Consider the following 20,988-nt stretch of genomic DNA (forward strand, 5'->3'; position numbering starts at 1 on the left):
CAGGGGTAAGTATGCCAAGCTTTTCAGGGGATGAGACCTGTTTAACCCAACTCTTGTTAACCTTTGTTACCATGGAGTTTTTATTGTTAGAGTCAAGGTATAATCTTGAAAATGTTAAGTATATTTATATGACTAAAGAGTTACTGCTAAATTTCATTAAATGCAGACATTGGTAGGGTTAAGTTTGCCTTTGAATTATATGTTAACATATTTTGCTAAACACATAGTCTGAAAGGGATTCCAGGGCAAATGTTTGCATTTTAATTTCTTAGTATTTCTTGAATATTTCCTTTTATTGTGTACATGTGTATATAACTACACATGTATGTTTAAATATGCATATATAATTAAAATCAATTTTTATCTAGTTTTAATAATAAACTTACATTATCTTTACTTCTCAACACTTTGTTAGTTTCATGTACTGTGTTACTTGTAAGACTACATTTCTTCCTAAATGTCAGAAATAGTCTATGTTTGATATTTGCATTCTTAAATTATTTTTAAATTAATGGAATTATATTGAATGTTTACTTAATAGAAATAACAGTATTTGTCGTATCAAAATATGAGACTAAAACCACATTTTTATAATTTGAATTTAATATATCCATGTCTCTAAAACATCTAATGACAGTGAAAAAATAAATTATATGATAAATCATTTGATGGCTTTGATTCCTAGAATTGAATAATATGAAGAGAAAAATCAACTTCAAGAATGGCTTTTATGTGATTTTAAATTGACACATTAGCAAAAACAGAGTTCAAGCTTATATAAGTAATGCAGGTCTTAGTTGAAATGTAGCTATCACAGAATTTTATTTAAAAAATACAGAATGAAAGAAATCAACCATTTGAAATTTTTATTAAAAAATTTTAATGTATTAAATACACTAAATATGCTAAATTAAATACATTTAATGTACTTCGTGCATTTAGTGTATTTAATACGCTAAAATTTTGTATTGTATAACATACACTAAATATACTTTAATCCAACACAGAATATCAGTCTAGTATATATACCTTCACTCATTACTTCTAAAGTCTGTTTATTCAAATGGAAATAATACCAATCTTTTCCTGATTTGTGGTCCTTGACTTTTGTATTAGAAAAAAGTTATGGGAAAAAATACCAAGCATATGTCATTTATGACTTGGTGGCATAAAGAGCTAGTGATGTTACTGTTGGTTTGAATGCTTGGTTTGATTTATAAAAAGTAAATGATTATTTAATTTTGTATTGTCTTAACCTGTTTTATATCATTATCACTTAGTATTTAAAAATACCTCATGTATTATAAAATCATAGAGCCATGCAGAATCTTAAGAGATCATTTGATTTAGCCTCACTGCCTTTCAAATAATGTGACATCTGAGGTCCAGAAATTTTGAGAGACTTGCAAAATGTCACATCTAGCTTCTGGTAAAGCTAAGACTTAATAATCTAGAGTAGTGTTCTAGTTTTGAAATTCAGGAACCTTACATTTTTTCCTTTGGCTCAGATTTTTAGAATTATGTGATTTAAAAAAAATGTGCTATGTAAATAGGGAATTCATTCAACAATGTTGATTGTGCATCTACCAGATCCTGTGATTGCAGTGAGAGGTAAGACACATATGGTCACGTGGCTCAAGAAACTTACACTTTTGTGGAGGAAACCAACACAAAATTAAAATAATTACCAGTTATTATCATTGCTGTGAAATAAGGGTTCAGATAGAAGAATAACAGAGGAACAGCTACTTAAGAAGGACGGTCAGAGGTCTCCTAGGAGATAGGCAGAAGATAACCTGCATGTGAAGAATATATGGAAAGAATGTTCAGAGATAGGAAATAGCACATGCAAGGGTTCTGGAAGCTTCCACGTTTTAAATTTATTTATGGCCTCCTATGCATCATGTACTAAATAATCATACATTTACTATAATTTCTACTTCCTGAAGTATGTATTGCTTGTTTGCTCAATGGTATTATAAACATAATTGTATAGTATTTTACATAGTGAGACCAGCAATACATTTTTTTCAATAATTATTGAACAAAAGGAACATGTTCATATATGAGAGATTATGTCATAGATAAAGGCTGAAATGGGATTAATTGGAAGAAATGAATTTTTCTAATTGATTTCATGATCAGACATGTTGATTTTAAAATGTTAGGACTAGAGGCATACACCCCCTGCAAGTCTCATTATCGTTAAAAACCACTAAAAATCAAAACCAGGAAATTTACATTTTAATCTTATTCTTGGTATTAAGATAGTGTCTCTGAGTGTCTAATTGATTGCCAGCATGGTACAATACAGTAGGAACTTTCAAGTCCTGAAGGGGAATAAAAAAGACCTTCCTCCAAAACAGATTATTTAGGTAGGAGCCCAAGACATATGAGAAGATAAAAACCTGAACTCAGTTAGTGTAACCACTAAGGAGAACAGTTTGGAGGTACCTGAAAAAACTAAAAATAGAGCTACCATGCCATCCAGCAATCTCACTGCTAGGTATATACTCAAAAGAAGGGAAGTCAGTGTCTCCAAGAGATATTTACACTCCCATGTTTATTGCAGCACTATTCACAATAGTCAAGAGTCCGAAGCAACCTAAGTGTCCATCAACAGACAAAGGAAATGTGGTACCTATACACAATGGACTACTATTCAGCCATTAAAAAAAGAATGAGATCCTGTCATTTTCAACATGGATGGCAGTGGAGGTCATTATGTTAAGTGAAATAAGCCAGGCACAGAAAGACAAACTTTGCATGTTCTTGCTTATTTGTAGGAGCTAAAAATTAAAACATTTGAACTCCTGGAGATACAGAGTAGAAGGATGGTTATCAGAGGCTGGGAAGGGTAGTGGGAAGTGCTGGGCAAATGAATGAGACCTGATATTTGATAGCACAACAGGGTAACTGTAGTCAATAATAATTTAATTGTACATTTTAAAATAACTAAAGGAGTATAATAGGATAGTTTGTAACACAAAGGATAAATGCTTGAGGTGATGGATACCCCCTTTACCGTGATGTGAATATAACACATCGCATGCTTTTATCAAAATATCTCATGTATTCATAAATATATACACCTATTATGTACCCACAAAAATAAAAAATGAAAAAATTCCTCACCTCACCAGAGGAAGCATGATGTAGCAGCGGTGATACATATTTTTAAATTAATTTTTTTATTTTGAGATCATTGTGGATTGACATTTAGTTGTTAGAAATAATACAGAGAGATCCCGTGTACCCTATACTCAGTTTCCCTCAATGGTAGCATCTTGTAAAACCATAAAATAGTATCACAACCCAGATACTGACATTATACAGTTAAGATACAGAGCATTTCCATCACTACAAGGATCTCTCACGTTGTACTTTTAGCCACACTTCCTTCAGTCCATCTAACTCCTTAGTAACCCCTAGAAACCATTAGTCTGTTTTTTCAAGAATGTGATATAAATGGAGTCATGTTGTATGTAACCTTTTGGCATTGGCTTTTTATTCAGCATAATTCTTCAGAGATTCATCCAGCTACTTTCATTCCTTTTTACTGTTGAGTAGTGCAGTGTTCCATGGTATGTGTATCAGTTTCTTAGGGCTGCTGTAATAAAATACTGCACAGTGGGTAGCTTAAAGCAACATAATTTTATTTATTAAATTTATTCTCAGTTCTGGAGGGTGAAAGTATGTAATGAGGTGTTGGCAGTGTTGGTTCCTTCTGAGAACTCCAAAGGAGAATCTGTTTCATGCCTGTCTCCTAGCTTCTGGTGATGGCTGACAATCCTTGACATTTCTTGGTTTGTAGAAGCTTTACTCTAGTCTCTGCCTCTGTCTCCATATGACCCTCTGCCTGTGTGTCTCTTCTCTGTATCCAAATTTTCCTCTTCTTATAAGGGCAACAGTCTTTTCCATTAATGGCCTATCCTACTCCTGTATAATCTCATCTTAACTACATCTGAAACAACCCTGTTTCCAAATAAGGTCACATTCTGAGATTTCAGGCATTAGGACTTGAGCATATCTTCCTGGGGGATACAATTCAACCCCTAACAGTATGGATATACCACAATTTGTCTAATCATTCACCCTTTGAGGGATGCTTGGTTTGTTTCTAGTTTGGAGCTAGTACAAATAAAGGTCTCCAAACATTTATGTATAGGTTTTTATGTGAACATAAGTTACAATTTTTCTGGAGTAACTGCCTAGGATCACAGTTGCTAATTGTATGGTAATTGCATGTTTAGTTTAGTTTTGTACTATTACACATTTCCATCAGCAATGTGTGAGTGATCCAGTTTTTTCTCATCCTTGCCAGCATTTGGTGTCACTTTTTCACTATGCTATATTTGAGCCATTCTAAAAGATGTGTAGTGATATCTCATTGTTGTTTTAATATGCATTTCCCTAATGAATGATGTTCTGGAACATCTTTTCAATGTGCTGGTTTGTCATTTGTATATCCTGTTTTTGTGAAATACCTGTTCAACTCTTTTGCTCATTTTCTAATTGGATGTTTGGTTGTTTTGTTTTGTTTTGTTTTTTAACTCTTGCATTCTTTATATATTCTAGAGCTTTATATATTCTAATTCTTTATATATTCTCTTTCTTTGACATATATGTCATTTGTAAATAGTTTTCTCCCAGTCTGTACCTTGTCTTTTCATCTTCTCAAGAGACAGGGTCTTTCATAGAACAAAATTTTTTAATTTTAAAGAAGTCCATTTTAGGCTGGTCCGAACAGTGGATATAACTCAATTGATTGTTCACAGTCAGTTATAGATTGAACTCCTCATTTTACTCCTTCTCCCATTCTCACTACTGCACTTGACTAGTCTTAAAAAAAAAAAGTCCATTTTATTTCTTTTAAGGTTTGTGGTTGGTGCTTTGGTGTTAAGTCTAAGAAGTCTTTGCCTAGTCCTAGATCTCAAAGGTTTTTTTCTGTTTTGTTTTTCTTTTTTTTATTATACTTTACGTTTTAGGGTACATGTGCACAACGTGCAGGTTAGTTACATATGTATACATGTGCCATGCTGGTGTGCTGCACCCAGTAACTCGTCATTTAACATTAGGTATATCTCCAAATGCTATCCCTCCCCTCTTTCCCCACGCAACAACAGGCCCCGGTGTGTGATGTTCCCCTTCCTGTGTCCATGTGTTCTCATTGTTCAATTCCCACCTATGAGTGAGAACATGCGGTGTTTGGTTTTTTTGTCTTTGTGATAGTTTGCTGAGAATGATGGTTTCCAGCTTCATCCATGTCCCTACAAAGGACATGAACTCATCCTTTTTTATGGCTGCATAGTATTCCATGGTGTATATGTGCCACATTTTCTTAATCCAGTCTATCATTGTTGGACATTTGGGTTGGTTCCAAGTCTTTGCTATTGTGAATAGTGCCGCAATAAACATACGTGTGCATGTGTCTTTATAGCAGCATGATTTATAATCCTTTGGGTATATGCCCAGTAATGAGATGACTGGGTCAAATGATACTTCTAGTTCTAGATCCCTGAGGAATCGCCACACTGACTTCCACAATGGTTGAACTAGTTTACAGTCCCACCAACAGTGTAAAAGTGTTCCTATTTCTCCACATCCTCTCCAGCACCTGTTGTTTCCTGACTTTTTAATGATTGCCATTCTAACTGGTATGAGATGGTATCTCATTGTGGTTTTGATTTGCATTTCTCTGATGGCCAGTGATGGTGAGCATTTTTTTCATGTGTCTTTTGGCTGCATAAATGTCTTCTTTTGAGAAGTGTCTGTTCATATCCTTTGCCCCCTTTTTGATGGGGTTGTTTGTTTTTTTCTTGTAAATTTGTTTGAGTTCATTGTAGATTCTGGATATTAGCCCTTTGTCAGATGAGTAGATTGCAAAAATTTTCTCCCATTCTGTAGGTTGCCTGTTCACTCTGATGGTAGTTTCTTTTGCTGTGCAGAAGCTCTTTAGTTTCATTAGATCCCATTTGTCAATTTTGGCTTTTGTTGCCATTTCTTTTGGTGTTCTAGACATGAAATCCTTGCCCATGCCTATGTCCTGAATGGTATTGCCTAGGTTTTCTTCTAGGGTTTTTATGGTGTTAGGTCTAACATTTAAGTCTTTAATCCATCTTGAATTAATTTTTGTATAAGGAAGGGATCCAGTTTCAGCTTTCTACATATGGCTAGGCAGTTTTCCCAGCACCATTTATTAAATAGGGAATCCTTTCCCCAGTGCTTGTTTTTGTCAGGTTTGTCAAAGATCAGATAGTTGTAGATATGTGGCATTATTTCTGAGGGCTCTGTTCTGTTCCATTGGTCTATATCTCTGTTTTGGTACCAGTACTATGCTGTTTTGGTTACTGTAGCCTTGTAGTATAGTTTGAAGTCAGGTAGCGTGATGCCTCCAGCTTTGTTCTTTTGGCTTAGGATTGACTTGGCGATGTGGGCTCTTTTTTGGTTCCATATGAACTTTAAAGTAGTTTTTCCCAATTCTATGAAGAAAGTCATTGGTAGCTTAATGGGGATGGCATTGAATCTATAAATTACCTTGGGCAGTATGGCCATTTTCACAATATTGGTTCTTCCTACCCTTGTTTTTTTTTCTAAAAGTTTAATAGTTTGAGATTTTACGTTTACATCTATGTTAACTCTTTTCTGCTGAGTCAGTACATTCTATTAGTCCTAGATCTCAAAGGTTTTCATCTTTATTTTTTTTCTAAAAGTTTAATAGTTTGAGATTTTATGTTTAAATCTATGTTAACTCATTTCTGCAGAGTCAGTACCTTCTATCTTCCTAGAAGTAGGAGGTCTTGTGATGTAGTTTTATAATCTGGCCAAAATGTCTCACAGAAGCAGGCATAGTAATGAGGATACCACATGGAAACAACAACAATAAGAACAAAAACATCCCACAGACAGCATGTTCAGCATTGTAGGTGACAGTGTCCCCATAAGTCTCCCCCCATATTTGTGTGAGTGGCTGAATGACTAACAGCAACAAGACTAAAGGCAACTGTGTGGGGCAAGCAAAAGGAAAGGAAAAAAAGGCCTTATGGTCATAAGAGCTTGATCTTGGATGGTTCTAAGAGCATAAAAATCAATGAATAGTCGTCTTTTAAAGAAAGTGTTCCTACTTACAGTGGAGGACTCCATGAACAGATATTTAAATAATAAATAAAACTGGTGGGGGGCTGTATTAGTCTGTTTTCACACTGCTAATAAAGACATACCCAAGACTGGGTAAATTATAAAGGAAAGAGTTTTTTTTTTTTTTTTTTTTTTTCCCTGCATCATAAATTTTATTCCTGATGTGGGACAGATTCCTTCCATCTCCAAATGAATCACATGCTGCCCTGGAAAGACCTAGGAAACTCTTCCACCATCTCCAGGGAAGTAGCAAGAAAGGCAGGTGCTGGGGACTGGAAGGCTTTGAAGTTTTCCAGCCTACTTTTTCTCACCTTCTCAACAGAGGATAGCTGTTCTTTATTATTCCTCTCATCCACTCATCCCTTAAAAAACCCCACAAAACGATCATTAGTAAACAAACAAACAAAACCTCTTCAAGTATTGGGCATTAGGGGTTCAGGTTGAGACTTGGGGGTCACCAATGAAAGAGGAAGGGGAAGAGGAGGAGGAGCCATCACCGTTTCTGCTGCAAGGGTTCCTTCCTTGCTGCACCCTGTAGCAACTGTTTGTGGACCTCGTCTGCTGGCAACTGCATGTATCGGACCACTGAGCCCTGAATGAAGCAGTTCTTCACTGATAACATGTGAGGATATTTCTCAGGGTCTATGACACTGATATTAGTTAGTTTGATGTTGAGATACCGATCCACAGAATGGAGGGTTCCACAGATGCTCAGGTCATTCTTGAGTTCCACGACCACATGCTTGCCCACAAGGGACTTGAAAAAATAATAGAAGAGCATGGTGCTGGTGCTGCGGGCTGGACCAGAAAGAGTACAGGGGAAAGGAAAGAGGTTTAATTGACTCACAGTTCCACATGCCTGGGGAGGCCTCACAATCATGGTGGAAGGTGCAGGGGAAGCAAGACACGTCTTACATGGCAGCAGGCGAGAGAGAGAGCATGTGCAGGGGATCCCCCTTATGAAACCACCAGATCTCATGAGACTCACGTACTGCCACAAGAACAGCACAGAAAAGACCCCCCATCATGTTTCAATTACCTCCCAACACGTCCCTCTCATGACACATGGGAATTATGGGGGCTACAATTTGAGATTTGGGTGAGGACACAGCCCAATCATATCGGGCTATTCAGGTTCCCAGTGAGGATTAGAGAAAATGGATTGTTGTAGTTAGAGAATGAGTTATTAGTGATTTTTAAAAATTATACAAATGTTTTAGAATCATTTTGGAAGATCCCATTTATTATACAGGGTAAAATAAAGGTGAAATAACAGTAAAGCATAGAGATTGGAAACATCATGAGAAGTCACTTGTTAAAATTAAGCTGTTTCTCTAAACCTGAGAATATATATGACTTGAAATCTTTTTTTCAAAATTTTAACTTTTTATAATGGTTTAATCTTTTCCTTTTAAATGAACATAAAATGGATATGTTGTCTATCAGGGTTTGTATTACTTTCATCTTGCTGCTGTAGCAAATTGCTACAAATACAGTAGCTTAAAACAACACAGATTTATTCTTTTATAGTTCTGGAGGTCACCAGTCAGAAATCAGTTTTACTGGCCTAAAACTATGGTATTCGTAGGGCTGGTTTCTTCTAGACACTCTAGGGGAGAATTTGCTTCCTTTGCCTTTTCCAGTTTTTAGAGGCTGTCCTCATTACATCACTCTCGGTCCCAAGTTACACTGCCTTTTCTTCCACCGTTTCCATTGTCACATCACCTTTTCTGACATTGTTCATCTTGCCTCCTTCTTGTAAGTATTCTTATGATTACACTAGGCCCACCTGAATAATACAGGATAATCCGACATCTCAACATCCTCAACTTAATCATATCTGAAAAGTTTCTTTGCCACGTAAGCTGACAAACATTACAGGTTCTGGGCATAAGGATGTGGTTATCTTTTGGGGGACATTATTCAGCTGACCATAGGTTTAAGAGAGTAAAATGTATATTATTTACTTCCATAAATAAATGTTTTTGAATTATATTCAGATGTTCAGTTAATATTTACTTGCCTTGTGCCTTGTCATTTCTGATTTCACTTTGCAAAGTTTATTTTTCTTTTAAATTTTTTTTAATTTTTCCTGGTAGTCTTTATGAAATTCGTTTGTGTAAAATTACTGTAACAATATTACTTTAGAGTATTATTATTTTGAAGTATACGTCCCTGTTGATTTTGCCCACATTTTTGAAATCATTCACCTTTTTGTGACTGATATTCCGGATGTACATGAAAATATGTTTTTCCACTTTACCTTGTATGTTTTAAATTATTTCTTATATTGTTGTCATTGTTGGAGTCTTTTTTTTTTTTTCTTGGTAGCTAGGAGATACAAAGAGGAAACCCTCTGGAATCTTTAAGTACATGGTGGGTGCAGTCTTTTCCAGGACCTGGTCCTTAGAAATTTATGTTCACAAAAGTGATTCTTTTAAAAAATCAACTTTCTTTCAAGAGATTACTGAGAAATCAGAAATGTCAATTTATTATTAAAAAGAAGATACTAACTAATAAATAAACCAGCATGAACTTATCAAGAAATCTGTGTGGATTTAGAACACAGATCACAGACTGTTGAATGATAATGATGTAAATGCTGATTACCATTTATTGAATTCCACTGGAGAGGTCTGTCTTCTGGATATTACTAGGTCTCTTACAAATGTTCTTACTCATTAGTTTTACTTTTCTTAGACTTTTTTCTCTACTGTTTGTTAGGACACTCACCTGAAACTTGTTACAATAAGGAGATTACAGCTTTCTTTATAGCAGTCACTGAGGTTGCACTGTGCTCAATTAAGTTTGAATTTAGTTTTCAAAATATCGATCAGCATCATATGTATAAATAAATCTCTCTTAGTGTGGGTTACTTTTGCCTGTGAATATTTATTCAGTTTATGTTGAGACTTATACTTTAAATTTAAGAAGATAGTATTTTCTGACGTTATTTTCCAATTTTGACATTTTCTCTAATTTATAATCTATTGTCTCTTACATATTAATAACTTACTTTCAGCAGTGCATGGCACAGTCCTTTTTGGAAATTATTGTAATATATAGTGCGGGCTATTTCCAGAAGTATCTACCACTAGTACCTGTTTACACGTGGCTTCAATGTGGGTGAATTAGTTTGAAATTCCCATTGAAGGCAGCCTCCAACGGTTAAAAAGTCACAGTAAGACAACCTGTGGCCCTGTACTCTAAAGGAGGGATGGGAAAGTCTACTGTATTTATATTGGAGACGTTGGAAAGATTTGGAGACCTTTGTTTTACTCATTCCTCCAGTTACATCTTAGCCCTTAGTCCTTGTCATAGTAGTTTCACTTGCCGCCAGACACACATCCCTCACAACATATACACAAGCTTCGTGTCCAGACTGTCACCTTGATTTTATTTATTTTACCCTAGGCACAGATCTGACCCTAGCTATATTGCCTTTGATACTTAAAGTAAATTTAAGATTCTGCTTCTGTTATTTTAATTCATTCTAGGCCCTATACCTCTGGACCTAAGTGTCTACTCTGTGAGGTATATAGTTTAGCTAAAATAAAATGAATGCCATAGATCATAATATATTTGAAAGTATCTTGAATTTGGATTTGACTCCAAACACTTCATTATATTTTGTTAATGCTAGCATGTAATAAATACTGTGATAACTTAAAATCTGCTTAGTTTCATATTTTTTATGATTCTAAAGGGCTCTTATAAAAATGAAATCAAAGAAAAGCATAATTTACATATATGAGGTTTCCTTAATGTCTTCTTGATGAAGTTGAAATCATTTATATTTAATTTATTCTCTTTTAGTATTGTGCTTCTGCTAAGCCAAAAACAGGCACTTGAAGAGCTGAAACAGTCAGTCCAGCAGCTGAGATGCACTGAAGCAAAGTTTTCAGCACAGAAGGAATTACTAGAGCAAAAAGTGCAAGAAAATGACGGGAAAGAGCCACCTCCAGTAGTAAATTATGAAGAAGATGCACGATCAGTTACATCTATGGTAAGCTAAAGAATAATCCAATGAGAAACTTGGAAGAGTAGTGTCTAGGTAATAAGTGAATACAAAAATTATTCCAATTTGCTATAACAAATTATTACTCTTGTTAATATGCAGGTCCTATTAAACTTGTTTGTAAATGCAAAATAGACTTGTCAGTCACCTCAGGTCACCTGGAGAGCACTTTCAGGAACCACCTGTAGAGTCAGAGGAAAAAGTTCTTCTCTTGCCTTCAAAACTGAAAGGAAAGACTGCAGTTGTTTTTATTCCTGGGAGACAGCAGGAAGGTAGGGTCTTATTCTTAAGAGAGAAGTAAGCAATAAGAAGAAAGCTATTTATTAATTTTTTTCTTCTTAAGTAAAGTAGAATCTTATTTATCTGAGATTGCTGGTGTATTTATTGCTTTTAAAATACAAAATATTGATTTAGTTTAAGAAGTTTTTTTCTGCTTATAAATGTGATCCTTAAACTACAATAAATACATTCAAATTCACCAACTTGAAATTCAACTTTATTTCATAGTTTTATTAACTGTTTAAGAATACCTAGTATAAAGTCTTTCTTCTCTTCTTCTCTCCTTTCGTTTCCTCTCCTCTCCTTTCTTCTCTTCTTTGCTCCCCTCTCTCTTCTTCCTTTCTCTCCTCTCCTTTCCTTTCCTTCCTCTTTCCACTCTCCTTTCTCCTTCTTCCTTCCTTTCCCTCCGTTCCCCTCCCCTTCCTCCCTTCCCTTCCTTCCCCTCCCCTCCCCTCCCCTTTCCTTCCTGCCTTCCTTCCTTCCTTCCTTTCTTTTTCTTTTTCTTTCCTTTCTCTTTCTCTCTTCCTCTTTCTTTTCTCTCTCTTCCTCTTTCTTTCTTTATCTTTCCTTTTTCTATTATCTACCTATTGATCTATCTATCTATGTATGTTGGTGGTTCTCACCCCCCGCCACACACATACCTGGGACATTTGGTAGTATCTCCAGACACTGTGATTGTCATAACCAGATCTAGTGGGTAGAGACTGGTGATGCTGGTAAACCTCTTAGAATGCACAGAACAGCCCCTCCCTTCACACTCCCAGCACAAAATTATCCAGGCTAAAATGTCAAAAGTGCCAAGGTTAAAAAAGTCTGAGCTACATCCTTGGCATTTCCTGTGGGTAACTTACAGAACTATTATAGTTATGCTATAGCTGATATTTTAGTAATTTTTACTTTATGTGGTTCTAAATAGTATGATTTGATTAAGTGGATTCATATGTCTCCATAGGAAAAAAAAAAAAAAAAAGACCGTATCTGAGAATACGGTAAATGTAGAAATGAATGTGAAGTATTTAAACAATTGTGGTTATTACTATTAAATATTAAAATTAAACTATTGTGGTTGTTAGTAATATTGAGCCATATTAATCTACACATCACTTTGTGAATTGTGAATTATGAATCCTTGCACTCTTTCACTGTCCTAGCTGTAAGGATCTCAGCACATGTACCAAGGACCCTATTAAATTCCCTTTCTTGCTTCATGATTCTTGATAAGTATCTGGCATATGTGTTCTTTCAAAGGAACTTTTGAAATGTTTTCCTTTTGTTTGGCTTTGGAATATCTTATCTAGTAAATCTTTTGTTCACTGAGTGTGGTTTATAATATTTCCCTGTTACCATGAGGTTGTGGAATTGGTTATTTAAAGACTTGGCTGGGCGCGGTGGCTCACACCTGTAATCCCAGCACCTTGGGAGGCCGAGGTGGGTGGATCACAAGGTCAGGAGATCGAGACCATCCTGGCCAACATGGTGAAACCCTGTCTCTACTAAAATACCAAAAAAAAATTAGCTGGGTGTGATGGTGTGTGCCTGTAATCCCAGCTACTCAGGAGGCTGAGGTGGGAGAATCATTTGAACCTGGGAGGTGGCGGTTGCAGTGAGCCAATATCGTGCCACTGCACTCCAGCCTGGTGACAGGGCAAGACTCCATCTCAAAAAAAAAAAAAAAAAAAATTCTGATCATCTGGAGTTTAATATTTCATAATCATTGAAGAAAAGTTTTGTTTAACTAATGAATAAATAATGTTTCTGAGGTAGTGTATAGTGTAGTTTAAGAGAATGAATTGCCTTCCGGCACCTTCAAGTTCTGCTCTCGTGTCCATTAATTCAATGGTGATAATACTTAATATATTTTTACAAGATGGTGCTGCATATTTCATTTTATCAAATTTATTTTAAATTGTTGAAATACTAATTATAAATTAGATCTTACCTATTTGTTGAAGCAATGCTTTTAGTCATTAAGGATTTTTTTGTAAAAGAATACTATAATATATGTAGTTTAAAGCAGTAAATTAATATTTTACAAATAAGACAGGGCATTCTTACAAATTAATGCCAGTTAATGAGATTTTACAGCATTTTTTCAGAACAATTAGAAATCTTTACAATGCCCAATTCCTAAAACTTAAGAATACGTCTACATGTATCAGTGAAATCTTTGTGTAATTCATTTTTCAATTAATAATTAGAATATTACTTTTCAGTTTACTTGGAAACGAAAACAATCAAAGCTTTAAATGATTTTGTCCCCAAATGACTGTTTAAGCATTGCTTTATGAATAGTGTTACAAGAAAAGCCTGGAATTTACATAAGTGGTTCTATTGGTATTTTCTCTTTATAAATTCCATTGTTATAAATGGTATACAATTTCAATAAGAGACTTATTTGAATATTGGAAGAATTGGAAGAACTCAAAATTAAACTATTGTATCATGGAAAATTGTGAAAATTTGTGTAAATATTATTTGAGAGCAGGAGAGACAATGAATTATGCTCCATGATCTTACTTAATGGCAGTGTTACTGAAAATACCGACTCTTCGGTGGTGAATGCTTCTGTGGAAGAGTGCTTTAAGGAACCGTACAATTGAAATGTGCCATGCATTGGGTATTCTTATAAAGGTTCCAAATGATCAAATGTATAATCAGGGTTGGGGTTGTATAGTCAAGTTCTTAGTGTTTGATGTTTATTTTGTCTTAGTCTTGATGTTTATTTTAGCTCTATGAGTCAATGAGAGTTAAAGCTCATTGTTACAGTTTAAACGTTTGCTCTCTCCAAAACTCATGTAGAAATTTAATTGCCATTGTAAGAGTGTTAAGAGGTGGGACCTTTGAGAGGTGATTAGGTCAGGAGGGCTTCATCCTTATGGATGTAATTAATGTCTTTATAAAAGAGGGAGTTTGGCTCCCCTTTACCTCTTTGCCCGCCTCCCCACCCCCGCCATGTGAAACCAAAGGATTCTTTTCCTTTGGAGGATGCAGTCTTCAGTGGTCCATCTTGGAATTGGAGATTGGGCTCTTTTCAGATGCCAGGTCTGCTAGCACCTTGATCTTGGACTTCGCGGAACTGTGAAAAATGAATTTCTTTCTTTTTTTTTTCCTTCACAACTATGCTAATGAGGAAAGCTGTGGTTATGCTAGATAAGTATGATGAATTAAGTAAGAGAGGGGAAGAGGAGTGAAGATGCATATAAGAAAGTGATTATAATGATTAAAGAATTAAAGCTGTGTAATAAAGACAGAGGCCATCAAGAGAGGAATGGAGTATAAGGAAAAGTGCTTTGAGGAGATAGGTTGTTAAATCAGGTGATTATGGCATAATAGGTTAGATAATAGAATCTTAAAATTTTGGAATTTCCTCTAGCCAGTGACAGTAAGCAGAATCAGAAATAAAAGTGAAGCATCTTCAATGGCACACCTGTAAGGGAATATAATAAATAATAATCACTTTGTGTCTACCCCAGAAATAAAACCCTGCCATTTTATAAACCTTAATATTATTTAAAAAATAATTTTGGTAGACTGGATGTAGTGGCTCACACCTGTAATGTCAGCATTTTGGGAGGCTGAGGTGGGTTTACTGCTTGAGTTCAGGAGTTTGAGACCAGCCTGGGCAACATGGCAAAACCTTGTCTCTACAAATATATAAAAACTAGTCGGGTGTGGTGGCACATGCCTGTAACGCTAACTACTCAGGAGATTGAGGTAGGAGGATTGTTTAAGCTGTGTAGTTTGAGACTGCAGTGTTCCACAATTGTGCCACTGCACTCCAGCCTGGGTGACAGAGTGAGAGCCAGTCTCAAAATAAAATAAAAATAATTTTGGTCTATTAGTAGAGTAACCTTTAAAAACCATAAATCACAGTTTTACCTTATTTGCAAAGGTTCACTCTACTTCTCTGAACTTAACAGAGTGTTTCTAAGGCTTAGGATAACATTGGAAAGATTAGTCTTTTCTGTTATACCATCAAGCTTATAGACTACCGGAGGGGAATAAATTCATTTGAACTTTGGCAGTACTTTATTAAAGAGGAAAAAAACGGGCTATAAGAATACACATCTTTAGAGCATTTAGAGGTAATATCTTTGAGACCATTATAATTACAAAAGGAGAAGTACAATGATAATTTATGGAAGGTTTTCCTAGCAATGTTAGTCATATTTATTTTGCTAGGCTGGCAGTAGTACTAGTCTGAGTTTTGTTGTATTGATTTGATTCATTAGATTAGATCTTTATTTTCTTTGTGTATTTCCCATTAGTGTGTGGGTTGTTAAGAAGTGTACCATGGAGAAGTGAGTTGCAGAATTTGAGTCATGTTGGGTGAAGCCAAAAGAAACAGTAATATTGACTGCAGGAACTTTCTAAGCCTTTAATATTAAATGTCCAAGGGGGAAATAGTATATGGGATGCAGTGTTTCTGAAAATATTGTCCCAATTCCCTTTCAGTGAGCCTCCTGGGAGGACCATAGTATAATGGAGCATACTTTGGGAAATGCTTAGTTAGAAGATAAATTCTTTCTTATTGAATTGGGATAATGACAGATTAAATGTCTAATAATTCTGAAGAATTTTGAATTGCTTATGTGTTCTTGAATTTAAGGATTATTTTATATAATAGTTCAATTCTAGCTCTTTGGGGTAGAAGAATCTGCCTTCTGGAGCAAATTAGGAGGGTAAACTCTGTTGACTCACAGTGATGAGAATATCAAAATTTTCTAATCTCCAAGTAAACATCAGCTGCTTTCTCATTATATTTATTTATTTATTAAGAGACATGTTCTTCATTCTTTTTTTAGTTATCTAGTTGTAAGAACATAATAAATATTCAATTAGTATATGCTGAATTAAATAATTGGACTTTGTTTTCACTTCAGAATAATCTGGTTATTTAACTTTATGACAATATATGCTTTGGACGAAACATATAATAATTTTTGTTGAAAGAATCTCCCTTATATGTCAGATATGTCTAGAATTTATGGCACCATAAAATGAATTTCTACTTTATAAATGTAATTAGCTAGTCTGTATGATAATTGCCTTTGTTTCTGAAATTGCACATTTTGTTTAAGCCCTTTTGCTAGACCAACACACAACATAGATTTTTCTTCTCTGCACGTTACTTAGTTTTGTTTAATCGAGCAGCAGTATCAGTAAAATCCTATTTTGTTACATTTTCAACCAACAACACATTTAATTTGTTGGCTAAAAATTGTCAGGCCAGGCGTGGTGGTTTGCGCCTGTAATCCTAGCACTTTGGGAGGCTGAAGCCCGTGGATCACTTGAGGTCAGGAGTTCGAGACCAGCCTGACCAACATGGCGAAACCCTGTCTCTACTAAAAATACAAAGATTAGCCAGACATGGTTAAGATCCCTTAACCTTTCTGAGTTTTCTTTTCCGTAGAGGGAGGAAATGAATATATACTTCTTTTGCCTTACAGGATTTCTGTGACAATGAAATGAGATAATGTGTATAAACATATTTTGTATATTATAAAATCCTGTAGAAAAATATCAGCTTCTATTTCAGTTTTTCTAAAAATGTACCTTAGTTTACAGGTAAATTAATTGATATTCAATGAGTTCTTAAGTATGAATTGTAGATTTTCTGTAGGATTATTTTACATATCTCTTATTCGTAAAGGAAAAACCTTAATTTCTTTGGATAGGTAGTACATGCACATTTACATGGGTCTAAGTGTCCTTTCTTGGTGTCCCAGTTCTCTTCCTTAGAGGTAATCTTCCAGAAGTGTTGTATGCAAATAAAAACACAAGTGTAAATGATATGCCTCCTGTTCTTTTTACACAAGTGTTACAGCATACAACAGTAGTGTTCTGTATCTTGCTTTTTTACTTAATGCATCTTAGGTATCATTTTATAATAGTGAATGTACAGTTACTTCAGTTTTTTTCATTTATCCATTCAAAAAGCAAATATTTATTGAATGTCAGGTGTCAGATATCATTTTAGGTTTTGGGGATACAGTAGTGAACAAAATAGAATTTGTTTTCACTGTTATGGGCCTTTTACTCTAATTGGAGGGGACAGTGAATAAACAAACAAATAAATACATAGTATGTCACATGGTGGTAAATTCTTTTGAAAAACAGCAAGATTGGGGGCAATAAGGCAATGAGTGCTGGGAGTTATTTTTATACATGGTGTGGTTAAGGAAGGATTCCTTGATAAAGTGGCATTTGTGCAGAATCTGGAAGAACTGAGAGAGCAAATGAGACTGCTTGGGGTGAGAATATTTCAGGCAGTGGGAAGAGCAGATGAAAGGAGGAACCAAAAGGAAGCGAGTGTAGCTGAAGAGAGATAAAGTAATAGGAGATAGGGTCTGAGAAGTAATGGGCAGTTAGATCATAAAGTCATACAGACCCATGTAGGACTTCAGTGCTAATTCATAGAGAAATTAGAAATCATTGAGTGTTCTGAGTGAGGGAGTGACATTTTTACATGGTTTTCAATTTTTTGTTGTAAAAACATCTTCAGTGAAAATCCTTGTAATACTATTGTGTGTAGTTTATGTGTAAGATATATTTTAGGTTTTGTTCAGCTTATATAGGTTTAGATTTTACTGTCAAAATAGTTGAAAAGTTTCTGAACCTGAGAACAATGTCAGTTATAGATATTAATTATAACATTAATATTTCAGTTTTGTAGATTAGTAAATTTTTGCTTCCAGCTTTTCTGTGGCATGAATTTTACCATGCTGAACTTCAGTGTCTTAATAAACCATTACTATTATTAAATTCTTCTATGGCTCTGACACCTAAAGTATATTTACAGTTGTATGTTATACTGTATATAAATTTGATATATAAATTTCTAACTTATAAAACAGGTAAGCTACGAAGTGATTATGATTATAATCATTTTCCAAATGATTCAGGTCAAGATTCCATTCATCAATAGCCATTTTTCTTTGGCTCATATAAATGAAGTCATTTCATATCACGTTAGCCAATGGGTGATGCCAGAAACACTCTTTTTCATTAGGCCACAGTATCTTCAGTATCAGGAGAGAAAAAACAATGCTTAAACTTTCAAAGTGTTTTTTAGCTTATATTTTAACTGTTATCTGTGTTCATATTCATATGAAGTTGATATATAGGCCAAAATGAAGTAAATAAAAATAAGATTTTCCATTTGGTTTTGGAAAAACTATATATATATATTTCAAATTTATCTTTTAAATTATGAATTTCTTAATTTCTTAGCATAAACTAACTGGCCAGGGGTGAACTAGCCCTAGAAGGATATAATAAAAGGAGAGAGAAGATAAAGTTAGGTAAGAATTAAATATCTACTATGATTAATGCAAATAAAAAGAATTCCTCAGATTTATTTATTCAGTCACTTGGGAGTCAACAGTGCGTAATGATTACTTACCACAGGATTATTATGTAATGGGGTTTTGTGGGAAAGGTGGGTCAAAGAGATTTAGAAGCTGTTACAGGATTTGGTCGGAGACATGAAGCACAAGTAATTGATTTAACAGTTAATTGAAAGTTGGCTGAATTTTGACTTGTATGTATTTATACATTAAAACATTTTTTAAACTTGTGTTTAGCAGTACCTATATATATACTCAGTAAATGTTTATAGATGAAATGAATAGGTACAGAATTTCGAAAGCAGGTTAAAATTGATGTAACTCAATTTTTAAAATGGTTTAAATGTTAAAATTGTTTTCATCAAGTATTTCCCACTTTATTAATAAGTAATTGTGGCAATGGTATTCTAACAGGGTGAAAAAATCTGGAGTAGTTACAGAGATAATGACTAATGAGTGGTTGTGATAGAATCTTTGCTCTAGGGAGAGCCCCAGCTATAGAGCCAGACTTCTTTGGTTTGAGTCTTTGCCTCACCACTTAAGTAAGTGCAGGGTATAAGCCAAGTTATGGGACTTTTTCTGTCCCCATTTCCCAGTGTGTAAAATGAGATTACTGTGTTACCCACTCTTGGGTTTGTTGCAGGAATAGTTAAGTTTATACATTTAAAGCATGCAGAACAGTGCTTGTCACTTAGTAAACTAGTATTGTCTAATCTTTGATTATTTGATGAAACATCACAGAAACAATAATAAGTTAATGTGTGTGCTTACTTTTTTGCTGGTCTTTTTTCCCTGTTCTTGATGTTATTTTTTCATTAAGCATAAATCCTTCCTTTTAAAAATGCAAACTATTAATTTTTAGATGGTAGGTAAGCATGTTTGTAATCTACTCTTCTCTGTACTTGAAATATTGTTGTCTTTTAGCCACAATAGATTGGAAAACATTTTTTAAAAAACTGTCATGTAATTAACTTACAACTTATGCATTACCTTTATAATAGCCCTTTTATGACGTTATTAGAGTTGATCAGCTAATTTTTCAAATATTTTTAGTGTTACTAGTTTATTAGAAGTCTGCTTTTTTCCTTTCTCATACATTATTAAAGTTTGTGTTTAAATTTTTACATGATGCAATTTTTATAAAAAATAGTACATAATCCCATTATTTTAATGTTACTTTTATAGTTTAATTTGAATGAAAGAAAAAAATCCCTAAGTACAATTATATCTTAAGATTATTCATTACTAAAATAATATATATATATATATATATGTTTAAATTTGCTGTTATGGAAAATAACAGCTTTTGATACTCATAATACTTCCTTTTAACAATTCTCCTTTCTGCCATCTTATGCAATACCATGATTTTATTCATTCTACCAGTTGAAACCTGTTTTTTCCATTTCCTTTGGTCCCTTTCTCTCAGTATTGTTCAAAGGCTATCTTTCTAACAGTGATGTAGGGTGGAAAAAATTGTGGGAATTGGAGTCACATTATCCTGGGTTTAATTGCCTTTAGGTGGATTTTCACCCGCTAAACTGCAATGTCTTCATCGGTAAAATCTAATTAATAATATACACTTCATAGGATTGTTGGATGAATTTATGAATGAATGTAAAAACAATATACAGCTCCAGATACAATTAGGAAGGTGCTTAATGCACATTTGGTTTTTGTTCCTTTTCTTTCCCCTTTTTCTCCATTTCCTTTTTCCCTCTTTTTTTGTCTCTTCCACCTTTTTCTCCCTCCCCTGCCTTCTCATTAAACACAATTAGCCAACTTCTTTTTTTTTCTTTTTTTTTTTTGAGATGGAGTCTCACTCTGTTGCCCAGGCTGGAGTGCAGTGGTGCGATCTCGGTTCACTGAAACCTCTGCCTCCTGGGTTCAAGCAATTCTTGGGCTCAGCCTTCTGAGTAGCTGGGATTACAGGTGCCGCCACCACACCCAGCTAATTTTTTTGTATTTTTAATAGAGACGGGGTTTTATCATCTTGTCCAGGCTGGTCTTGAGCTCCTGACTTAGGGATCCACCCGCCTCGGCCTCCCAAAGTGCTGGGATTATAGGAGTGAGCCCCTGTGCCCGGCCACAGTTAACCAACTTCTATAAGTATCTAGTGCCATGGATGTAGATAACCTGGAATAGTAGACAGAGTCTCTGCACTCTTAGATCTACATTCAGCAAGCAGAAAATTGCAATAAACAA

At 34.7% G+C, this 20,988-nt stretch overlaps 2 protein-coding genes across 15 annotated transcripts in view; one reads left to right on the forward strand and one right to left on the reverse strand.

The window, feature by feature from the left end:
- Positions 1-20,988, forward strand: part of FER (FER tyrosine kinase) — a 451,402-nt gene that overhangs the window by 142,737 nt on the left and 287,677 nt on the right. For 9 of the 14 annotated variants that reach the window (XR_010112214.1, XR_008625417.2, XM_063604586.1 and 6 more), the window contains one exon: positions 10,954-11,143. Coding sequence is in view for 10 of the 14 variants with exons in the window: in XM_063604586.1 (XP_063460656.1) it covers positions 10,954-11,143 (190 nt within the window). In the remaining 4 variants the exon portion in view is untranslated. Of the gene's footprint in view, positions 1-10,953; positions 11,144-11,257; positions 15,260-20,988 lie in introns of those variants that run through there. The other 5 variants (XM_055112522.2, XM_055112520.2, XM_055112521.2 and 2 more) reach the window with 2 other exon arrangements.
- LOC112439825 (U6 snRNA-associated Sm-like protein LSm2) lies at positions 7,541-10,851 on the reverse strand. The gene has a single exon (XM_063604588.1). It carries the CDS (start codon positions 8,114-8,116, stop codon positions 7,631-7,633), a length of 486 nt encoding a protein of 161 aa, XP_063460658.1. The 5' UTR covers positions 8,117-10,851; the 3' UTR covers positions 7,541-7,630.

This window comes from Pan paniscus, chromosome 4 (genome assembly GCF_029289425.2).
Source record: "Pan paniscus chromosome 4, NHGRI_mPanPan1-v2.0_pri, whole genome shotgun sequence".
In the NCBI taxonomy this organism is placed as follows: Eukaryota; Metazoa; Chordata; class Mammalia; order Primates; family Hominidae; genus Pan; species Pan paniscus.